The sequence below is a fragment of the Ahaetulla prasina genome, chromosome 18 (assembly GCF_028640845.1).
Source record: "Ahaetulla prasina isolate Xishuangbanna chromosome 18, ASM2864084v1, whole genome shotgun sequence".
Classification (NCBI taxonomy): Eukaryota; Metazoa; Chordata; class Lepidosauria; order Squamata; family Colubridae; genus Ahaetulla; species Ahaetulla prasina.
Window position 1 is genome coordinate 3,543,134 of NC_080556.1, and position 21,867 is coordinate 3,565,000.

Sequence of the window (21,867 nt, forward strand, 5' to 3'; positions counted from 1 at the left end):
AAACCCTATTTGGTTAAATTACAGTACCCGGTAATTTTTTTTCCCCCCCTAACAAAACGCATTGATTTGATATTCAAAAACATTTTTATATTTAGTCTGTTAACCTTTTGTAATTCCCACCCACTGCTTTTAAACTGCAGAATGTGGTAGGGCTTTTTCCCTTTCTTTCTTTTTTTTTTTTAATGCTAATTGTTGTCAGTAGGGTATCAGCCATGAGCCCTTAGCAATTTAAACGCATTGAATTGTAATGCAGGTGCCGTTAATTGGAAGGCTGCTATTGTTTTCCTGGCAATAGCGAATATGTTTCAAACAATTCCTCGCAAATTGGATTTGAGGCCGTTTTTTTTTTTTTTTTAAAGAAAGAGAGAGGGAGAGTTTAAAGATAACTTTAGCTTCCAATTTAGCCTGGAAAAGGAGGCGAAAAGGAGAAGCAAACTGCCAAGAGGCTTTGTCTCACCCCTGTAGGCTGAATGGGGGAACCTGCAGCGGCGTCTTTCAAGCCACAAAGACGGTCCTTGCACAGATGCAAATCTGCACGCTCTCACAGGCGTTCAAAGCGATGTCAGAGCGGTTCGCCAAATCGCCGGCTTGTGTAAATTAAATTGGCACTGTGGTGAGAAATCCTAACCGGTAGTGTAACACACATCCAGTTGAGTTACACCCCGTGTTTCCAACAAAGAAGGACTAAAAAGAATAAAATTCTTTTTTGCAGTGCCTTTCATCAGATCCACACATCTTCGGGCAAAAAAACCCGACGCCTTTTGCTTAAACTGATTGACTGATTGACTCTGACTGATTGGCCGGTTTAACGGGCTGCCATCACACTATGCCAAAGTTTAAAGTTTAAAGCGCTGAAGCGGTATATAAGTCTAAGGGAAGGCGATTTAGATGAGGGGATAGATCAGGGGTGAAATGTTCCTGGTTCAGACTGGATCGCATGATCCGGTAGCAATGGCAGTGGGTGGTTCGGAGAACCGGTAGCAAAAATCCCTGGGGCTCCCCCATGCCCAGCTGAGTCGCGTGATCATCAGTGGTTCTTGTTGTTTTTTTACTTTTAAAAGCATTTTTTCTTCGGCCGAAAAAATGATTTCAAAAAAAGCCTCTGATGATCGTGCGGCTCAGCTGGGATCGTCAGAGGAGCCTTTTAAAAGTATTTTTTTTACAATCTCGTCGGCCGAAGAGGTTGTAGAAAAAATGCTTTTAAAAGTTTTTTTTTAAAAAAAAAAACTGGCCATGCCCACCCAGTCACATTAACCTCCCCGCCCCACCAAGCCACGCCCACAGAACCAGTAGTAACAAATTTTACACTTCAACGCTGGGATAGGTGGGGAATTTATTAAATTTGCAAGATGACACCAAGCTGGCAGGAATAGCCAACCCTCCAAAAGATAGGCTTAAGATACACAAAGGATCTTGATAGACTTGAACGTTGGGCCCGATCAAACAAAACAAAATTCAACGGTGAAAAAAGTAAGCTTTTACATTTAGGCCAGAAAAGCCAAATTCACAGTTATAGTATATAGGTACCTGGCTCGATAGCAGTAACTGCGAGAGGGATTGTTGGAGTCCTTAGTGAAGAAATGATTCATTTAAATTTAAAAAAAAGATTAAACTTTTAATAAAAACATAAATGTATATAGTTCTACTCCAATGCCGGTAGCATATTGATGGCAAGGATATTTCCGACCGGCAAGTCATTCTGTGTGCATGTCGTTGCCTTTGCCTCTTCCGTGAATCTCAATCAATCAAATCAATCAGAATAGAGCTGGAAGGGACCTTGGAGGTCCTCTAGTCCAACCCCCTGCTCAAGCAAGAGGCCCTAGACCATTTCATCTCCTTACATGAGAAAGAAAAGTCAGCATCCTTCCCAATCCTACATGAAGGCAGTAGTAGAAGAAGAAACGCCCATAACTCACATCGGATGCACAGCTGGCCTTCGCTGTGGCATCTCATATCCAAGATCAATTTGACCCACAAGCTTTAAGCTTCTTCGCTGTGGCTGTGGAACTCCAGGCCTGTATTTTAGGTTAAACGCAAATCCGATCCAATGCGGCTGGACCTTTTAAAAGTGTGGCGATCTCCCAGAAATCCCTCGAGCTGGCAGGAGATCTCATTATTCAGGAGAGGGTGTGGGTATAAAGAGAGCCTTGCCTCTTTTCAATCAAGCAGTTGCTTTTTTTTTTTTTTAAATCTTTCTCCAGATGTGGGAAGATTGCAGAGCGAACGCATTCTTGCAAAAGAGCCAAATCTCTGCATTTAAAAATAATAATCATCATCATAAAATCTAGCAAAGTCAGCAAAAAGCTTTCTCCTGGGCAATGGACGTTTTAATATGCATTTTTCTTTTCTTTTCTTTCTTTTTTGTGGGGTGGTGAAGTGTTTCACCCTGTAGAAAGTGTTGATATAATCCCCTCCCACTTTTGCTTGCAACCTAGCATGTTATATATGCTTCTCCCTTGAAGTCTGCCGGTTGTACATCCTTCACCTGTAATAGATTTCCTCTCCTCCCGTGGTTTCCGATTTCCATGTGTTCCCGAAGATCCACGCAGGCCGAACATTTGAGAATGGAACAACAGAAGCATTAGCCATTCCTGTTTTCTGTCTCTCTCTCACTCTCCAAATGGGGCTGCCCCTTTGCTCCAATACACCCCCTGAGACTTCATTTTAAGTTTATAGATGTCAGCTTGGATGGATACAACCGCATTCCTAGAAGGATATTGGACTGATACCTTGGCCTTCATTGCTTTCTGGGATTTTTTTCAGCAGGCACTGAAAAGCCAACGATTTGTTAAATCCTTACGGTAAAGGTTTCCCTCGCACATACGTGCTAGTCGTTCTCAACTCTAGAGAGCGGTGCTCGTCTCCGTTTCAAAGCCAAAGAGCCAGCGCTGTCCGAAGACGTCTCCGTGGTCATGTGGCCGGCATGACTCAACGCCAAAAGTGCACGGAACGCTGTTCCCTTCCCACCAAAGGTGGTCCCTATTTTTTCTACTTGCATTTTTTTTTAACCTGCTTTTGAACTGCCAGGTTGGCAGAAGCTGGGACAAGTCACGGGAGCTCACCCCGTTACGCGGTGCTAGGGATTCGAACCGCTGAACTGCCGACCTTTCGATCGACAAGCTCGGCGTCTTAGCCACTGAGCGTCCCTGTTAAATCCTTTCTCTCTCCGTCTCTCTCTCTCCCTCTCTCTCTCTCTCTCTTACATAAAGGGGAAGGTTAGGATTTCCTATCTGGAAACTTGAGTTTCCTTAATGTAAAACTCTGTGTCTTTGCTCCAACAGTTCTTCATTAGTAGGGTTGCAAACGCAACTTGCAACCATATGTTCTGGACATCCTCGTGGCCTGGAGTATTGGCTTCCCCAGGAAGTTCCATCTCATTAAACTTTTCTGTTATTACAGTTCCCCCCCCCCCCACATACACACACACACTCCCCAATGAAAGCCAAACATCTCGTGGCTTCTGGTATGTCAGTTTTGATGGAGCTTGTGCGTTTGTGCATGCGGTCTCAGAATCAGCGTTAAGAAGGAGCGCTTGCATTAGGTTCATTGTTGTTGTTATTTTGATGTCAGATTGAAATTTATCTAGCCCTCTTTCTCGTGTGTGTGTGTGTGTGTGTGTGTGTAAACTGCAGAAAAAATAAGGAAAAAAAAATTGAGGCAACTGTCTTTTTGGTCTCCGTATGATCTCATCTGGATTATTTATATATTATAAATAAATCGGGGGCCGAAATCCAGCAGGTTTTAATATTTCCTAAAACATTTCATTTTTCTAGGAGAGGGGCTGGGTTTTAACTTCCCTACAGAAGCTAGTACAAGCAGTCCTTGACTTACAACAGTTCGTTTAGTGGCCGTTCAAAGTTACATTGACACTGAAAACAAAAGGGACTTTTTCCACACGTATGACCGTGGCAGCATTCCCGGCGGTGATCACGTGATCAAAATTCAGGCTCGGCTCGGCAACTGACTCGTATTTATGACTGTTGCATTATCCTGGGGGGGAGGGGGGTGTCACGCGATTCCCTTTGACGACCTTCTGACGAGCCGATGGGGGAGCCGGATTCACTTAACGACCGCGTGACTAAACCTAACGATAAACAGCGATTCGCCTAACGGCGGCGGCAAAAAAGGTCGTTCGAATGAGGCGAAACTCAGTTAACTGCCTCGCTTAGCCACCGGAATCCAGGGCTCCGTCGTGGTTGTAAGTCGAGGGCTACCTTTTATGTAAGTCTGCTGCCACTTGATTATTCACCAGGGCATCAAGACCTAGGAGGGAAGCTCAGACAATCCTCCCCATTTCACTCCTGTGGAGGTCTCAGCATCTTCCGAACACCTGCCTTATTAATTACTGACATTTATTTGGTAATTGAATTGAGCATTAAAGGCTAATGAACGGTGTCTGGTCACCTTTACAGGGAATACCGTTGGCAGCGCTGAAGGCGCCCCAAGCAATATTTTTTTTCTTCTTCTTCTTCTTCTTTTTTTTTTTCTGACGGGAGACGACTATCTTCTGGCGCCGAGGTCAACCAGGATGGTCCCATAACTCTTTGTGCCCACGATTAGAAGCTGGGCCTGCAGCCTGACTAATAATCCCCCTTGTCATTCTCGGGTACAGATGCTTAGGGCTGATCCTGTCTCTTCCCTCCCTCCCTTCCTTTTTTCTTTCTTTCTTTCTTTTTCTTTTTCTTTCTTTCTTTTTTTTTTTGCGGTGCCCTACACAGGCGATTAGCGTGTGGTGTAATTGAGCTGGTTGTTTAAAAAAAAAAAAAAGATAATTAATTGGCATTTCACTCCTCCGGAGGAGGTCAAACTGCCCCATCTTCGGTCATTACCCAGCTAGTCATCCCCGCTCCTGACTGCTGTGTTCTTCCCCCAAGGTGACGAGATGATCTTTATCTTGCTGATCAAGAAAAAACATCCGCTGTCCTAATTAAGAGAGACACGGAGGGGGGGGGATTTGAGGGGGTGAGGCCCGAGTGGCAGGATTGATTAGATCCCAATGCCTGGGCTGATATTTAAAACAAAAAAACACCCACTACAGGTAAGAACCACAACTGAATCCAAAATTTCTGTTGCAACCCAGGCCCAAGTAGGTAACAAGAAACTCAAATCAGTGAAAAAACAGACAAACTTTATTCGAACAGCTGAGAATTACTTCATTCCCAGTGTAGTTTAACTAAATTAAAGCAAATTCCTCCCAACACAAAGTCCTCAGTCCTATCACAAACCTTGGTCCAATTAGGCAAACTGCCAAAGGCCTTTCTTGGCAAACGTTCAGAAGTCACCGAGACAAAAATAAAGGCAAGACATAGATGAAGAAGACGACGAAGCTACCAACGTTGTTTTCCGGCAAAGCCCAAATGCCGTTGCTGGTCTGTTTTAAGCCTTATGGGAGGAGCCAATCATCTCTTGGCCTTACTCCTGAGTCGTCCTCTCTGCTTGAGCTGCTCTTGCCTTCTGGCATCTCTTCTCATGCATGCATTAGGAACAGACTCCTCCTGTTCCTCCACCTCACTACTATCAGCCTCTGGAGGCTCCGGAGTCCGCACCTCACTCCCCAATGGCCCTGGCCCCACCTCTGCCTCATCGCTGTCCGACTCCGTTGCCAGCTCCGCAGACAGCTGGCGGACCCCAACAATTTCTGTGGTTTTAAGAGAGACATTTGTTCAGCGAGTTTTGCACCGTTTTACATCCTTCCTTGCTCTTAGATTTTTAAGTGAGTAACACGATCGTTAAGCAAATCTGGCTTAACAAAAAGAGATTGTGTGACCCAGGGACACAGCTATGCACATAGCAAATAGACTTCTATACCGCTTCACAGGGCTTGACAGCCCTCTCCTCTAAGCGGTTTAGAGAGTCAGTTCTCTTGCCCCCCCAACAATCTGGTTCCTCGTTTTACCCACCTCGGAAGGAAGCAGATATGAACCAGAGACCTCTCATCTGAATTTTGATCCCCTGATCCCGAAAATGCTGCAAACGTCACCAAATGAACTGTCGTAAGTCGAGAACCAACTGAATTAGCCATCGTGTCAAGTAATATACCCATAGCAAACAGAACTCCGAGGCAAGTAGATTCCTTCAAGAACAGTTTTATTGGACATATCATACTGGCACGGACTGGTGAAAACCGACGCGGTTTTCACCTAATTAAAAGTAAAAGTTTTCCCCCCTTGCTCAACTCGGACTTAGCAGGCCTCTGGTGGTTCAGATTGCTAAGACAGTCTGTTATTAACAGCAGCTGCTTGCAATTACTGCAAGTTCAAGCCCCACCAGGCCCAAGGTTGACTCAGCCTTCCATCCTTTATAAGGTAGGTAAAATGAGGACCCAGATTGTTGGGGGCAATAAAAGTTGACTTTGTATATAATATACAAATGGATGAAGACTATTGCTTGACATAGTGTAAGCCGCCCTGAGTCTTCGGAGAAGGGCGGGAAATAAATGCAAATTAAAAAAAACAACCCTCAATCAGTCACGTGGTCCAATCGAGGTGCCGTCCGGTTGCTTGGCAACGTCACTCCTCCTCCCTTCAGCCACCTGTGGGAATGTCCTTGGGTCTCAGGGGAAACTTATTTTGTTTTGGCTACAACACCTCAACTATCTCTACTACCCACCCGCACAATCCCTCAGCGCCAGTGTGGCAACGCTGAAGCCTCCCAAGACGGCCTCCGTCAGGCCAGCTTCAGAGTTGACAACAGGGGCTTCGACTCCATATGGAAAGATGGTGGGATGAAAAGCTGCCGCAGCAACTGGGGAAGAAATCTTGGATTCTGCAGTTTTTGAGGTCGGACTTAGCGGGGGCGGCGAGTGAGTGGGCTTTGGGAAACGTCGAGGGAGCTGTCCCTCCGAGGTCACGAATTCCCCTGTGTCGGCATTGCACTTCCCGTGCCCCACGGCTCACCAGGCAGGTCAACCCTTGGCAGCTGCAGTGTCATTATTGAAAACTATTAGTGCATTAATAGATTGGAAATGATGCTGTAAGCAGCACTCTGCTTCCCCTTCCAACGTAAATGCGCCAGTGCAGCAAAAGCTAATGAAGAGAGAGAGAGAGAGAGAGAGAGAGAGAGACGGGTGTTAATAACCGCCGTCCTTCATCAAAGGCCCAAGGCCGCCTTGCTTACCGGAAGGCCATTTTTTTAATTTATTTTTTTTAATTTACATTTATATCCTGCCCTTCTCCGAAGACTCAGGGCGGCTTACAGTGTGTAAGGCAATAGTTTTATTTATTTATTTTATTTTGTCACAACAATATATGTAGGTATCATACAAAAAGATTATAGAGTAAATAAACACCTACATGGGTAAATAGAAGGAGGTATAAGCATATATATAGGAAGAAGAAAAGAAAAACAATAGGACAGGAACGGTAGGCACGTTTGTGCGCTCATGCACGCCCCTTATGGTCCTCTTAGGAATGGGGTGAGGTCCATAGTAGACAGTTTTTGGTTAAAGCTTTTAGGATTATGGGAAGAGACCACAGAGTCCGGTAAAGTATTCCAAGCACTGATGATTCTGTTACAGAAGTCGTATTTTCTGCAATCTAGATTAAAGCGGTTGACATTAAGTTTAAATCTATTAGTTGCTCTAGTATTATTGCAATTAAAGCTGAAGTAGTCTTTAACAGGAAGGACATTACAATTATAATGACTATATAAAGACTATACATTATAGTCTCATCCTATTTGTATATTTACAAAGTCAACTTATTGCCCCCCCCAACAATCTGGGTCCTCATTTTACCTACCTTATAAAGGATGGAAGGCTGAGTCAACCTTGGGCCTGGTGGGACTCGAACCTGCAGTAATTGCAAGCAGCTGTGTTAATAACAGACTGTCTTAGCAGTCTGAGCCACCCACGGCATACCCAGCCATTTTCACCATCCGACCGAAAGCGCAGGAGGAAAGAAGCAACAGCTCCGGGCAAACACAAATTGTCTTTGTGTTGACTTAACAGCCATCCGTTTAGTGGCCATTCAAAGTTAGGACGGCGCTAAAAAAAAAAAAAACACGACACGATGACCGTTTTTCACACTTAAGACTGTTGCGGCATCCCCAACGGTCACACGAATGAAATTCAGAACCCTCGGCAGCTGACTCGAATTTATGACGGCGGCAGTGTCCCGGGGTCACATGATTCCCCTTTTGCGACCTTCTGACCAGCAGAGTCAACGGGGAAACTGGATTCACTTAACGACCGATTACTGCAAAATCCCTCACTGAACAATTTAAGAACCGTGGGGAGAAAGGTCATAAAATGAAGCAAAACTCACTTTATTTATTTATTTTATTTGCATTTATATCCCACCCTTCTCCAAAGACTCAGGGCGGCTTACACTATGTTAAGCAATAGTCTTCATCCATTTGTATATTACATACAAAGTCAACTTATTGCCCCCAACAATCTGGGTCCTCATTTTACCTACCTTATAAAGGATGGAAGGCTGAGTCAACCTTGGGCCTGGTGGGGCTTGAACCTGCAATATTGCAAGCAGTTGCTGTTAGTAACAGGCTGCATTAGCCTGTTGAGCCAGCAGAGGCCCTAAAAACTTAAAAACTGCCCCCAACAATCTGTCTTGCTTAGCAACATAAATCATCACCTCCTTTTAATGACCCCCATGATCCCTTGCGGGGTAGAGTCTGGGCAACTGAACGGAGCTGAGTGTTTCCTGGCCGGATGCCCTTCCTGTCGCCAATGCAGAGTCATATTCAGCAGATATATTTCTCATCGTGCCCAGAGAGAGAAATGCCTGCCTCTACCTGGGATCGAACTCGCAGCCTCCTGATTGTGAGGGCGAAAGCTCTACCTCTAGGCCACCGCACCATTCTGCTTGGCAACATAAATGTTGGTCGCAATTGTGGTCGTAAGTCGAGGACTACCTGTAATGGGAGGCGATCTATTGAGGATTGTTTCGAGACCTGGGCCTTTTCCAACGTAACTCTGAACGTTTGCTTATTGGGCAATCAGATAACCAACATAAAATAATCGGTCTTTGCCCCAAGGAGATTAGAACTCTCCTCTTCTTCCTGTTCAGAGACCCCAAAGCAGGGGTGAAATCCAGCAGGTTCTGACAGGTTCTGGAGAACCAGTAGCGGAAAGTTTGAGCAGTTCGGAGAACTGGCAAATACCACTTCTGGCTGGTCCCAGAGTGGGGAGGGAATGGGGATTTTGCAGTATCCTTCCCTTGGAGTGGGGAGGAAATGGGGATTTTGCAGTATCCTTCTCTTGGAGTGGGGAGGAAATGGGGATTTTGCAGTATCCTTCTCCTGGAGTTGGGAGGAAATGGGGATTTTGCAGTATCCTTCCCCTGCCACACCTACAGTAGTAAAAAAAAAAAGGATTTTACCACTGCCCCAAAGAGAAGGAGAGGGGAGGAGATAGTAGGAAGAAAATTTGAAGCAAGCAGAAGCAGCCTACATTCGCAAGGTAGCGCCCATAGATACCTCCTCGGAAACGTGGTTTATTCAGAGGCAAGGTTAGGGTTAGGATTGTGGAAGGGCCACGAAACAAAAGAAGGTGGGAGAGAGGCTTTAAAACCACAGATGATTCTTCATCTTTTTTTCCATAGAAGGAAGCCATTGCTTCGGTTTACCCCGTCTGCAAAGGAGCAAGCACGGCCTGGTCACTTTCAGAAACATCCCCCTCGCCTTACTTCTGGTCGACCAGTACCCTGATCCACAGACTGGCCAACTGCCTGAGGTAAGAAAGAACAAATATTCAAGGAGGCAGACCTATTTTTTCTGTCCCTGGAGATTTTCTACTTGGGAGGGAGAAGCCTTCCCTCAACCGTTCTCTCCTCCTGGTTTACCTGCCAGGATCCTCTCCAAGTTGGGCTTAGCAAGTCATCCCCTACCCCCACAAACATCCTCAAAAAAACACTCCATCGGGCCAGTTTCTGGCACCTGCCCTCCGTCGTCCTGTCTCATGAAACAAAACAAAAAAACCAGGAAACTAAAATCCACTCTTTCGTTCCGTGTGATGTGGGTGAGCCAAGGTATCATTTCTCCAGAATATCTGAAAACATCAGAGAAGAGCAACCAAAACGATACGCCGGTCTGGAGGCAAGTTAGGTATTTTTTAGCCTAATGAAGAGAAGGCTCAGGGGAGACGTGACAGCAGCCTCCCAGTATTTGAGGGACAGTCATGGAGAAGAGCGGGGTCGACTTATTCTCCAAAGCACCTGAGGGCAGGACAGATGGAAGGTCATTAGAGAGAGATCTAATGGGCCTAGAATGAAGGAGGAATTTCCTGGCAGTGAGGACAATTAATCAATGGGAAAAGCTTGCCTCCCAGAGCAGAGGATGCTCCATCACTGATTTCAAAAAATAGACTGGACCACAGTATCTGGGATGCTATAAAGCAGGGGTCTCCAACCTTGGCAACTTTAAGACTTGTGGACTTCAACTCCCAGAGTTCCTCAGCCAGCTTTGCTGAAGTCCACAAGTCTTAAAGTTGCCAAGGTTGGAGACCCCTGCTATAAAGTCTTCTGCCTTGGCCAAGGGGTTGGACTAGAAGACCTCCAACATCCCTTCTAGCCCTGTGATTACACAAATCTCCAGACCTAATCAATCAGTTAATGGATGCTCCCTTTTTTTTTTTTAAACCGCATTGTATTCCAGTATCTCTTTAATGAAAAGGGCTCAGTGGCTAAGATGCTGAGCTTGTCGATCGAAAGGTCGGCAGTTCAGCGGTTCCAATCCCTAGTGCCACGTAACGGGGGTGAGCTCCCATTCCTTGTCCCAGCTTCTGCCAACCTAGCCGTTCGAAAGCCCGTAAAAAATGCAAGTAGAAAAAAATAGGGACCACCTTTGGTGGGAAGGGAACAGCGTTCCGTGCGCCTTTGGCGTTGAGTCATGCCGGCCACATGACCACGGAGACGTCTTCGGACAGCGCTGGCTGTTCCGCTTTGAAAGGGAGATGAGCACCGCCCCCTAGAGTCGGGAACGACTATCACATATGTGCGAGGGGAACCTTTCCCTTTTTTTACCTCTTTAATAATCTTCCTCGCATCTCCCACCCCTACAGAGAGAAGTTGAAAAGCAAAGTTCCCGGGCCTCCACAGAGCAAATGGAAGCTTCCACCACCCTTACGGTCAGACGTAGCAGGTACGTTCTTCTTTCCTCTTTCTTAAAAATTGGAGCCGGGCCCTGCTTTTAAGGCAAATGGGCTCGAGTGGGAAGGCAGTGTAAATTTGGCTGAAATATGAAAGAACCAAAACATGCTTTATTATTAAAGATTACTTCCTTGCCATTTTTTAATAACTTTTTCTTATGTTTGGTGAGTCATACTGTGTTTATTGGTTTCTATAATAAGAGTGTCTTTTATCCATATGACTTATTGCAAAGGTCAAGTAGGATTCTTGTGAAGTGTGTTTGTGACATTTCTCCATCTTTATAATCTCTCTTTCTTTCTTTCTCCCTCTCTCCTTCCTACATTTTTTTTTTTTTTTTTTTTTGCCGACAAGCTTGTTGTCACTCCGTAATATTGATGATTAAATACCGGGTATGCTTTTGTTGACATTTTCACCTGAAATCTCAGCTTCTGCACACAAAGCACAACCTTCACCTGTTCTTCACCGCGGAACCTTTTGTGGCTCTTCATCCGGAGAGCAGTGCCGTTTCCCAGAAATCTAGAGGAAATGTCTGGGGAAAGGGTGGAAAAATATGATGATAACAAGACAGATTCCTCCAACTCTGGTTCTCAACAGGCAAACATGTAACACAAGGTAGCTGGCAGCCGCACAATTAACTTTTGCAGGAGTTACATAGTCAGATCCTTGATCCATCTAGAATCTTCTGCACGGCAGTCAGGATTCTTTCACTAACTAGAGATACCTTTGCGTTTAACAGAGGAACCTGGGCTAATTCCAGAACAGAATTATCTATTTTGTTTGGCTGCAGTTTTCCCGCATTTCGGAGAAACAGCATTCCCGTTGTCAGGGTTCCAAGAAATACACCCATAGCAAGAAAAATTCCAAGGCAGGTAGATCCCTCAAAGAATAGTTTTATTGGGTATCTCATATTGGCACAGTTCTGGTGAAAACCGGCTCTGAAGGTTCCTGTGATTTTCACCTAATTAAAAGTAAAAGTTTTCTCCCTTCCCCAAACAATGGCCCAATCACGGTGTGCTGTCCGGTTGCCTGGTAACTTCAGTCCTCTCTCCAACCACCTGTGGGAATGTCCTTGGTTCCCAGGAGAAAGTATTTTGTTTTGACTACAAACCCCCAGCTATCTCTATTCCCCCCTCCCCATCCCTCACCTCCATTGGGGCAATTCTGAAGCTTCAAAATGGCTTCGGTCAGGACAGCTTCAGGGTTGAAACCCAAATTGAAATATCCAGGATTGAACCTGGAAGTGTCTGTTGGCATGGTAGCGTTGACTCAGAGCCCAACTGTAGACCATGGACTCAAAACCTTTTGTTTGGACAGGCCTCTGTAACAGAACCACCCGCCTGTCAGGCTCAAAAGAACCAGAAACGCTCATCGAGTTCCACGCACCGAAGAATTTATTATTCCTACCTATTCACAAGAATCTAGTCAACTGATGGTCAAAGCTAAATTGGAGCTAGATCTTTAGAAGGCCAGATCCTGAAGGTGAAACTCAAATCCTTTGGCCACCTAATGAAGAGGAAGGACTCCCTGGAGAAGAGCCGAATGTTGGGAACGATGGAGGGCAAAAGAGGAAGGGGATGGCGGAGAACAAGGTGGCTGGATGGAGTCACCGAAGCAGTCGGCGTGAGCTTAAATGGAGGATGGTAGAGGACAGGAAGGCCTGGAGGAACGTGGTCCATGGGGTCACAAGGGATCGGACACGCCTTCGCAACTAACAGCAACAAAGAGTCAACAGAATTCACAGAGGGCTGGATGTGGGTGTGTCTGGTGGTTGCGCAATGATTCCAAACTAATGACACGTTTAACCCCACCTTCCAGCTCAGCTTGCTGGTCTCCTGTTACTTCACCACGGACTCCCTCTAAATACCTTTTGGGGCCACAGGACCCCCACGAGACTTAACTCAAGATTTAAATCGTAACGTTTCTTCCTAGCCTTCACGGTCACTTCCCCACCACCACCCTCCTCTTCTGTGACGATATCGCGCTCTCAAGTAGCTACGACGTTGAGCTTGTCGATCAGAAAGGTCAGCAGTTCGAATCCCTAGTACAGGTCTCCTGTGTGAGCAAGGGGTTGGATCAGATGACCTCCAAGGCCCCTTCCAACTCTGTTCTCTGTCGAGAAGTTGAGAACCACTGTCCTACACCATCCTTACAAACGGTAGTTTTCCCAAAATTCTGCCCGCTTGTCCTAGCGATATAGAGACATCACAAAGAACTTTCACGTCCTCCTCCTGACAAGTTAATCTTCTAAACTGAGGGCGGTTCATTAATTTAGCTCAGGCTGGTAAGGCCTGTTATTAAGAACACAAAGCCTGCAATTACTGCAGGTTCGAGCCCGGCCCAAGGTTGACTCAGCCTTCCATCCTTTATAAGGTAGGTAAAATGAGGACCCAGATTGTTGGGGGGGCAATAAGTTGACTTTGTAAAAAATATACAAATAGAATGAGACTATTGCCTTATACACTGTAAGCCGCCCTGAGTCTTCGGAGAAGGGCGGGGTATAAATGTAAACAAAAACAAAAAAATTTATCACCCGAAGACGCATTCTGCCAGGCAGAATGCAAGCAGGCCCCAATCCTTCCTTGAGCCCTGTCGTATGCTGCTGCCAGGAGCATCTAACTGAACTAGGAAGAGAGAAGTAAGCATTTCTTACAGAAACGCTTTTCGGGTGGGTAGCGTTTCTCTCTCTTTTTTTTTTTTTTGATCCTGATACCCACAGGAATACTGGCTTGCAGCCCTACAGTTCACGCCAGCAGATACCGACTGGTTTAGAGGGACAAGATAACAGCAGGAAGATTAGCCATTTCAGCTCTCTCTTCGGGAGGAAGAAAATGAATGACTGGTGTGGCTCCAATTAGGTGCCTGCTGGAAGAAAGAGAAGTGAAATTACCAGGGAGATCTAATTGGTTTCTCATCTGAGTGACAGACGCTGTTGGAGAGGCCTCGCTTTGCCACAAGCGAACCCAGTGGATTGGGCTCAGCCGATGGGGTGGGGTGGAAGAGAGCCCTCACCACCTCTGCTGAGATTTACTTAGCATACGGGCTATCATACGTGGACTAGCAGTATCAATTAGCCTTTCAACTAGGTATGAAAGAATCTAGGGGTGAAATCCAGCAGGTTCTGACAGGTTCTGGAGAACCAGTAGCGGAAATTTTGAGCAGTTCGGAGAACCGGCAAATACCACCGCTGGCCGGTCCCGGAGGGGGGAGGGAATGGAGATTTTGCAGTATCCTTCCCCCAGAAGTGGGGTTGGAATGGAGATTTTGCAGTATCCTTCCCCTGCAGTGGAGTTGGAATGGAGATTTTGCAGTATCCTTCCCCTGCCACACTCACCAAGCAACACCATGCTCACCAAGCCACGCCCACCCAACCAGTAGTAAAAAAAATTGAATTCCACCACTGGTAGAACCCAATAAAATATAGATGTCCACAATCGTGCCAAGAAGAGCAACTAAGATGATTAAAAACCTGGAGATTTAAAACATATGAAGAACGGTTGCAGGATTTGGGTGTGGTCAGTCTAGAGAAAAAAAAAAGACTAGCGGGGATATGAATGCTAGAAGCCTTCCAGTATTGGAGGGGCTGCCACCAAAAGGAGGGGGTCCATTTATTTTCCAAAGCACCAGAATGAATGGATGGAAACTCATCAAGGAGAGAAGCAACCTGGATTTAAGGAGAAACTTCCTATCAGTGAGAAGGATTAACCAGTGGAACAACTTGCCACCAGACGCTGTGGATGCTCCCATCACTGGAGGTTTTTAAGAAGAGACTGAACAGTCAGTTGCATGAAATTGTATAGGATCTCCTGCTTGAGCAGGTGTTGTGTCTCGCCCGCCCCTCTCTTCGCAGCCGGGCCCCTCTCATCTCCTGTTATCTCAGCCAGAGACTGATAATGCAGACGAAGGGCCTGGCATGCCTCCAGCCCCCAGTCCTGGCACCATGCCCGGACAGACCGAGCAAATAACCCCCCTCCCCCCAGCATGTGAATATGAAGAACCTGAAGCCAGTCACGAGCTGGAATTGCTGGCAGCTGGAGGGTGGATGGATCCACGCTTCCGGAGAATGGAGAGGCGATGTCAGCAAAAGGAAGGGAGGGGCAGGCCTGGATAAGTGCTGAGTCATGGAGCCACACCCCATGGCCTATATAAAGGATCTGCTTTCTGGCATTCTTTGAGTCAGGCAAAGTCTAATTTGGATTGCTGAAGTCACATCTTGGACTCCTGCCTGCCCTGAGAACTCTGACAGAACTTTGGCAAAGCTGCAGAGGCTCTGTGGCCACGCTTGATACAGACTTCCCCGACCCGGCCATCAGAGGAGGAGTGGGACACGACAGCAGTGGGCTGGATTAGAAGACCTCCGAGGTCCCTTCTAGCTCTATTCTACTGATCTTAGGTGAATCAAGCTACTTGTGGCTTACTACCCTCGTTGTTCCTTGTTTTTTTGACACACACACAGTCCTTGTGCAGGCTTCTCCCGAGAGCTTGACGGAGTGGAGGAACCGTAGAGCATCACCCAGAGTTGTATTTCGAAGGGACCGCTGGGATGAACGGCCGTCCTGCTTCGTAATACATTAAACAAGCTATGAGGGAATAATAAGCCCCACTTTGAGCCTTTAAATCTGCTTAGTCGAGGTAATGCTCTACAGCTGGGGAAGAAATGGAGAAGCCCGGCAATCAAGAGGAAATGACCAAATCCATGAGCTCTCCAGACCATAACAAGAGAGGAAGAAACCAAGTTTGCAAGGGAATCTGGCCAAGCAGATTTAAAAAAAACAAAAACCCACTGGAAGAGTGATCAGCGGCTTTAAAAAAAAAGAAAAATGAAAGAATTACATCTAGATTATCCCACAATGGTTTAAAAGCATCAAACGCACGCACACGCACAAACACAGGTGGGAAGATGAACGGGGAGAACATAAATAAATGAGAAAAAGCAGAAACATCACTGAGAGCAAGAATGCTGTTTAAACCTTTTTTTTTTTTAAAGGAGGAATGACAAACATTAGAAAGTTTTTACGGGCTTGAGCCAACTTTCTGCTGTCTTAAGAGCTGGTTTTTATTTTCTCTTATCTCTTTGGATGCTGTTCAGGGCCCAGCGGGCGTAGGGGTGGCGTAACGCCATGGCGTAACATCAGAAAACGGGGTTCATTTAATGATCTGTCTTCACACCTTAAAAGTCCCTGCCTCAGTCTCCCAAAGACACATCCATCGATTGAGTCACTAGTCCAGCAACCTGTTACATCGGCTTTGCCCCGTGTTGCTACCTTTCTTAAGGTGGCTCAGTGGCTAAGACGCTGAGCTTGTCAATAGAAAGGCGGCGGTTCGAATCCCTAGCGCCGCATAATGGGGGTGAGCTCCCGTGACTTGTCCCAGCTCCTGCCAACCTAGCAGTTCGAAAGCAGGTAAAAAAAAATGCAAGTAGAAAAATAGGGGCCACCTTTGGTGGGAAGGGAAGAGCGTTCCGTGGGCCTTTGGCGTTGAGTCATGCCAGCCACGTGACCACGGAGATGTCTTCAGACGGCGCTGGCTCTTCGGCTTTGAAACTGACATGAGCACTGCCCCCTAGAGTCGGGAACGACTAGCACAGATGTGCAGGGGGAACCTTTACCTTTACGTTACCATCTTCCTTGCCACGGTTGTGAAAAATGGTCACAAGTCTTTCTTTTTTTTTCCCGGCGCCGTTGTAACATTGAATGGTCACTGAATGAACTCTTGTGAGTCGAGGACTATCCGTATTGCTATTGAGCAGGGAAATTATCTCCAAATACCGTAAAGAAACACGAGAAGTCCTTCAGCGTGGAGGCCCATGGGGGACAACTGCAGGAGATGTCAATGAAAGCAACTCGGCTTGGCTGGAATTGATGACCTCACTGAGGTCAAGGATCCCAACGGAGAAAGGGGAAGAAGAAGACGACGCAGCCTTTGAAAACAGCCGGGCTTTCCCAAAACACGCTCGCATTCAGCACACACCATCCCATTTTTTTTTTCCGGTCCCCGTTTGGAAAAGCAGGCACGGTTCTGACGTCAGTCACCAATGACTGGGCCGTTGGCATCGAATGATCCCCCCCAAGACGTCTCCTCGCCCTCCCCCATCGGCTCTTCCCAAATATATATATATATATATGTATATATATGTATGTATGTATATGTATTTCTGGATGGGAAGAAGGTTGGGGAATTCCCACCCACCCCCATTCCCCACCCCCACCCCTCCATATATTGTTTTAAGAAAATTGGATGCAGCTGCAGCAGCTGAGGGCATTTGTTGTTTTTTTCCATCGCAACGATCACTAGGCATCAGCGTTGCAAAACAGGGGAGCCAATAAAAACCTCCGAGCCGTGGTGCTCAGCTTTACGCTGCCATCTTATTTTGCCTGAAAATGTGATCGATCTACTTCCCCCTCTCTCTCTCTTTCTCTCTCCCTCTCTCTCTCTCTCCTTCTCCTCCCCCCCATACACACATCAAGCCCTCGGTGGAATTTTTGAAACTTGATCAAGATCCCAGCGAGTTCCCGAACAATGTTCGGGGAGCAGCTGCGGCGGCTGTTTCCGAAGTTGATTTAATGAGCCAGACTTGAGGGAAGTGGGGAGAGACGGTGGCACATCCTCCTCCCCTTCTTCTCAACCTGGTTATCAAACCTTCTTGTCTCTTTGGACGGACGGTGCACCTGCATTTGAACCCATGCCCGGCGAAAATGTGTGGGTGGGGGCTAGATCTGGGTGTCAACTCTGCAGCGAACCTGGCTGGAGGCTTCAGGGTGGCCAGAACGCGAAGATGGGATAGGGAGGCGGAACATAGTTAGATGGCGGGTTTGTAGCCAAAACAAAAATAATTTTCCTGTGGGAACCAAGGACATTCCAACAGGTGGCTGGAGAGAGGAGGAGCACAGTAACCAGGCAACCAAGGCAGCACCTTGATTGGACAATGTGGCCGATTGTTTGGGGAAAGGGAGAACTTTCTCTTTTTAATCCAGTGGGTCCACTTGAGGTGGCTTTTGTGAGAGGTGACTAAGACGTGGGTCGTGTATTTCCCGTGCTTGTTGACGTCCTTGGAGGCGGAAGGGCAGCCGCGAGAAGCCAGGATGAGTAGTGAGCAACGATACGGTCACTTGCCAAGGTTCAAAGTCAAGTCCTCTTCTCAAATTCCAGGGGCCCGTTTTTCACCTCGGCGCTCAATCGTTACTGCTGCATTTCAGTGGCTCTTTCTATGGGGAGCTTTAGAGGTAGTCCTCGACTTACAACACTGTTTAGTGACCGAAGTTAAAACGGCACTGAAAAAAAGTGACTCGCGCCCGTTTTTCGCACTTGCGACCATTGCAGCATCCTAGTTGGTCAAAATCCAGGGGCTTGGCAACTGACTTGTACTTATTTATTATTTATTATTTATTTATTTATTATTTAGATTTTAATACCGCCCTTCTCCCAAAGGACTCAGGGCGGTGTACAGCCAGAATAAAACAGAACAATATACAAATGAAGACAAAAGTTAAAATAACATATTCAATAAATGGCCGAAAATTTAAAACCGTCAAATTTGACCCATAAAATTCATAAAAATACCCCAATTAAAATTATTAAAATTCAAAAAGTTTAAAAATTAAGCCAGTCCCGCTTGGATAAACAAGTGCGTTTTCAATTCACGGCGAAAGGTCCGAAGGTCAGGTAATTGACGCAAACCAGGGGGAAGTTCGTTCCAGAGGGTAGGTGCTCCAACAGAGAAGGCCCTTCCCCTGGGGGCTGCCAGCCGACACTGTTTGGCGGACGGCACCCTGAGAAGTCCCTCTCTGTGAGAGCGTACGGGTCGGTGGGAGGCATAAGGTAACAGCAGGCGGTCCCGTAAGTACCCGGGCCCTAAGCCACGGAGCGCTTTAAAGGTGGTAACCAACACCTTGAAGCGCACCCGAAAGACCACAGGTAGCCAGTGCAGACTGCGCAGGAGCGGTGTTACACAGGAGCAATGTGTGGCTCCCTCAATCACCCGCGCAGCTGCATTCTGGACTAACTGAAGCCTCCGAGTGCACTTCAGGGGTAGCCCCATGTAGAGAGCATTGCAATAATCCAGGCAGTGACAAGGCGTGGTGACCGTGCATAAGGCATCCCGGTCAAGGAAGGGGCGCAACTGGTGAACCAGGCGGACCTGGTAAAAAGCTCTCCTGGAGACGGCCGCCAAATGGTCTTCAAACGACAGCCGCCCATTCAGGAGAATGCCCAAGTTGCGCACCCTTTCCATTGGGGCCAGTGACTCGCCCCCAACAGTCAGCCACGGCTGCAGCTGACTGTACCGGGGTGCCGGAATCCACAGCCACTCCGTCTTGGAGGGATTAAGCTTGAGCCTGTTTCTCCCCATCCAGACCCGTACGGCTTCCAGGCACCGGGATAGCACTTCGACCGCTTCGTTGGGGTGGCCCGGGGTGGAAAAGTACAGCTGCGTATCGTCAGCGTACAGGTGATAACTCACCCCAAAGCCACTGATGACCTCTGACTTATGACAGTTGCAGTGTCCTGGGGTTCTGAGATCCCACTTTGCGACCTTCTGACAAGCAAAGACAATGGGGAAGCCTGATTCACTTAGCAACAGGGTAGGGTAGGATAAAAAATAATGGAATGGAATGGAATGGAATAGTTGGAGGGGACCTTGGAGGTCTTCTAGTCCAACCCCCTGCTCAGGCTGGAGCCCCTATGCCATTTCAGGCAAATGGTTGTCCAATCTCTACTTGGAAACTTCCAGTGTCGGCGCATTCACAAATTCTGGAGGCTAACTCACTCACTCGCTCAACAACTGCAGTCAAAGGGGGCAAAAACTCCCCCTAACAACTGTCTTGCTTAGCCACAAGAACCTTTGGGCTCGGTGGTGGCCGTAAGTCGAGGACCACCCGTATCCTCGTGACTTATTCTAACCCGCCCGATGCAATTCGCTCCTTCTCCTTGAGGATTTATCCGTTCACCCAGGCAACCCGATTCCCTTGACATGCCGAGCCCCAGGCATCTCGTCCTCCCTCCGGCCAAGATCCACCCTCGCAAAGCTTAGCTGGTCCTTCCAAGGGCTTATCCCTAATCCTGACCTGTTCCGCGTGTTGTCTGAACACCGCCGGGGAGGGGAGGGGGGGCTGGGCTTTTGAAGATAGCTCGCCCAAGGGCACCTCCTATCTTTTCTCCCCGCTTGCTGGCTTCACGTCAAACCTCGGCGAGGACAGCTGTCTTTCCCAAGGCTGCAGGGCCAGCTGGCTCTTGACAGCCACAGAGGATTTGCTCTGTCCTTGGCAGACGTTTTGATTTTTGACTTTTGGAGAGGGGGGTGGCCTTTTGCAGCCCCCACCCCACCCCCGAATCTCATCCCAGCCTGTTGACCCACGTCCCTTCGCAGCCCCAAAGCAAAATCCCGGAAAAACGGCCTTGCGTGGAAATGAACTCGTATATGACACCAAAGAAATCTGACACGCGGCGTAAGGCGTTTATTAATAAGTGCTTTCCTCTCCTTCGTCCCTTTCATCCCGTTTTCCCTAGGCTCTTTCTGGCTCAGGGGGAAGAAGGGGGGGGAAAAATTAATTAAGACTTTCTTGATTAGGCATTTAATCAGTCCTTAAATCAATACAGATGGAGTCAATTAGTTGGCTGGCGGTTTTTTTTCTTTTTCTTTCTTTTCTGAACATTTGAATAGATACTTGATGCTACCGTGAAATGATGCATTCCCTCCTCCCTTTTTTTTTTCTTCCCTTCCTTCTCTTCGCTCGTTCTGCTTCAGTCTCAGCTGTTAGGCTAGAAGGAACAGAACAAGATTGGTCTCTGCTCCGAGTTGCTGAACTGAAATCTTGTCGTGAAAGCCTTCTTCCATCTGAAACCGGATCCGTTGATGCGTTTATATTAACGGTCTCGCCCTAACGAGCTTTCATCCACGTTCCCTGTACTTATCGGCCAGCTCTTTCTTTCAGAAATAGAATAACGACAGTTGGAAGGGACCTTGGAGGTCTTCTAGTCCAACCCCCTACTCAGGCAGGAACCTCTATACCATCCTGGTCAAATGGTTGCCTACATCTATTTTTGAAAACCTCCCGCCATGCAGCGTCCACAGCGTCTGGAGGTGTCAGCTGTTCCATTGATTACAGCTAGTCCCCATCTTCATTTAGTGACCGTTAAAAGTTTACAGCGGCACTAGCAAAAAGTGATTTATGAACATTTTTCACACTTGCAACTATTGCAGGATCCCCAGGGTCACACCATCCAGTTCAGACATTCGACAAATGGACTCCTAGGTATGACGGTCACAGTGTCCCCCTTGCGATCCCCTTTTGTGACCTTCTGACAAGCAAAGTTTTTTCACACTTACAACCATTGCAGGATCCCCAGGGTCACACCATCCAGTTCAGACATTCGGCGAATGGACTCCTAGGTATGACAGTCGTAGTGTCCCCCTTGCGATCCCCTTTTGTGACCTTCTGACAAGCAAAGTCGAGAGGGAAGCCAGAACACAACCGCACAACTGCAGTGATTCATTTAACAGCTGTGACGGATGTCTGTCCAATCTCTTCTTTAGAAAAAACCTCCAGTGATGTAGCACCCATAATTTCTGGATTAATTCCACCGATTGATTGTTCTCATTGTCAGGAAATTTCTCCTTAGTTCTAGGTTGCTTCTCTCCTTAATAAGGAAGCCTTTACTGCTCCAACTTTTTTCAGGAACTTGTCAAGGGCAATGTGTAGAGTTCACATCCTACAGTAGTGGCCAAAATTGTGGAAACTTTTTGCGAAAAGTGTATTTTTTAGGTTTG

General features: G+C 47.0%; 1 protein-coding gene across 1 annotated transcript in view; it reads left to right on the forward strand.

Annotated features, from left to right (window-relative positions):
- MORN1 (MORN repeat containing 1) overlaps window positions 1-21,867 on the forward strand; it is an 81,677-nt gene that overhangs the window by 46,826 nt on the left and 12,984 nt on the right. The window contains exons 11-12 of the mRNA XM_058161231.1: window positions 9,561-9,691; window positions 11,018-11,097. Coding sequence (XP_058017214.1) covers window positions 9,561-9,691; window positions 11,018-11,097 — 211 coding nt within the window. The remainder of the gene's footprint in view (window positions 1-9,560; window positions 9,692-11,017; window positions 11,098-21,867) is intronic.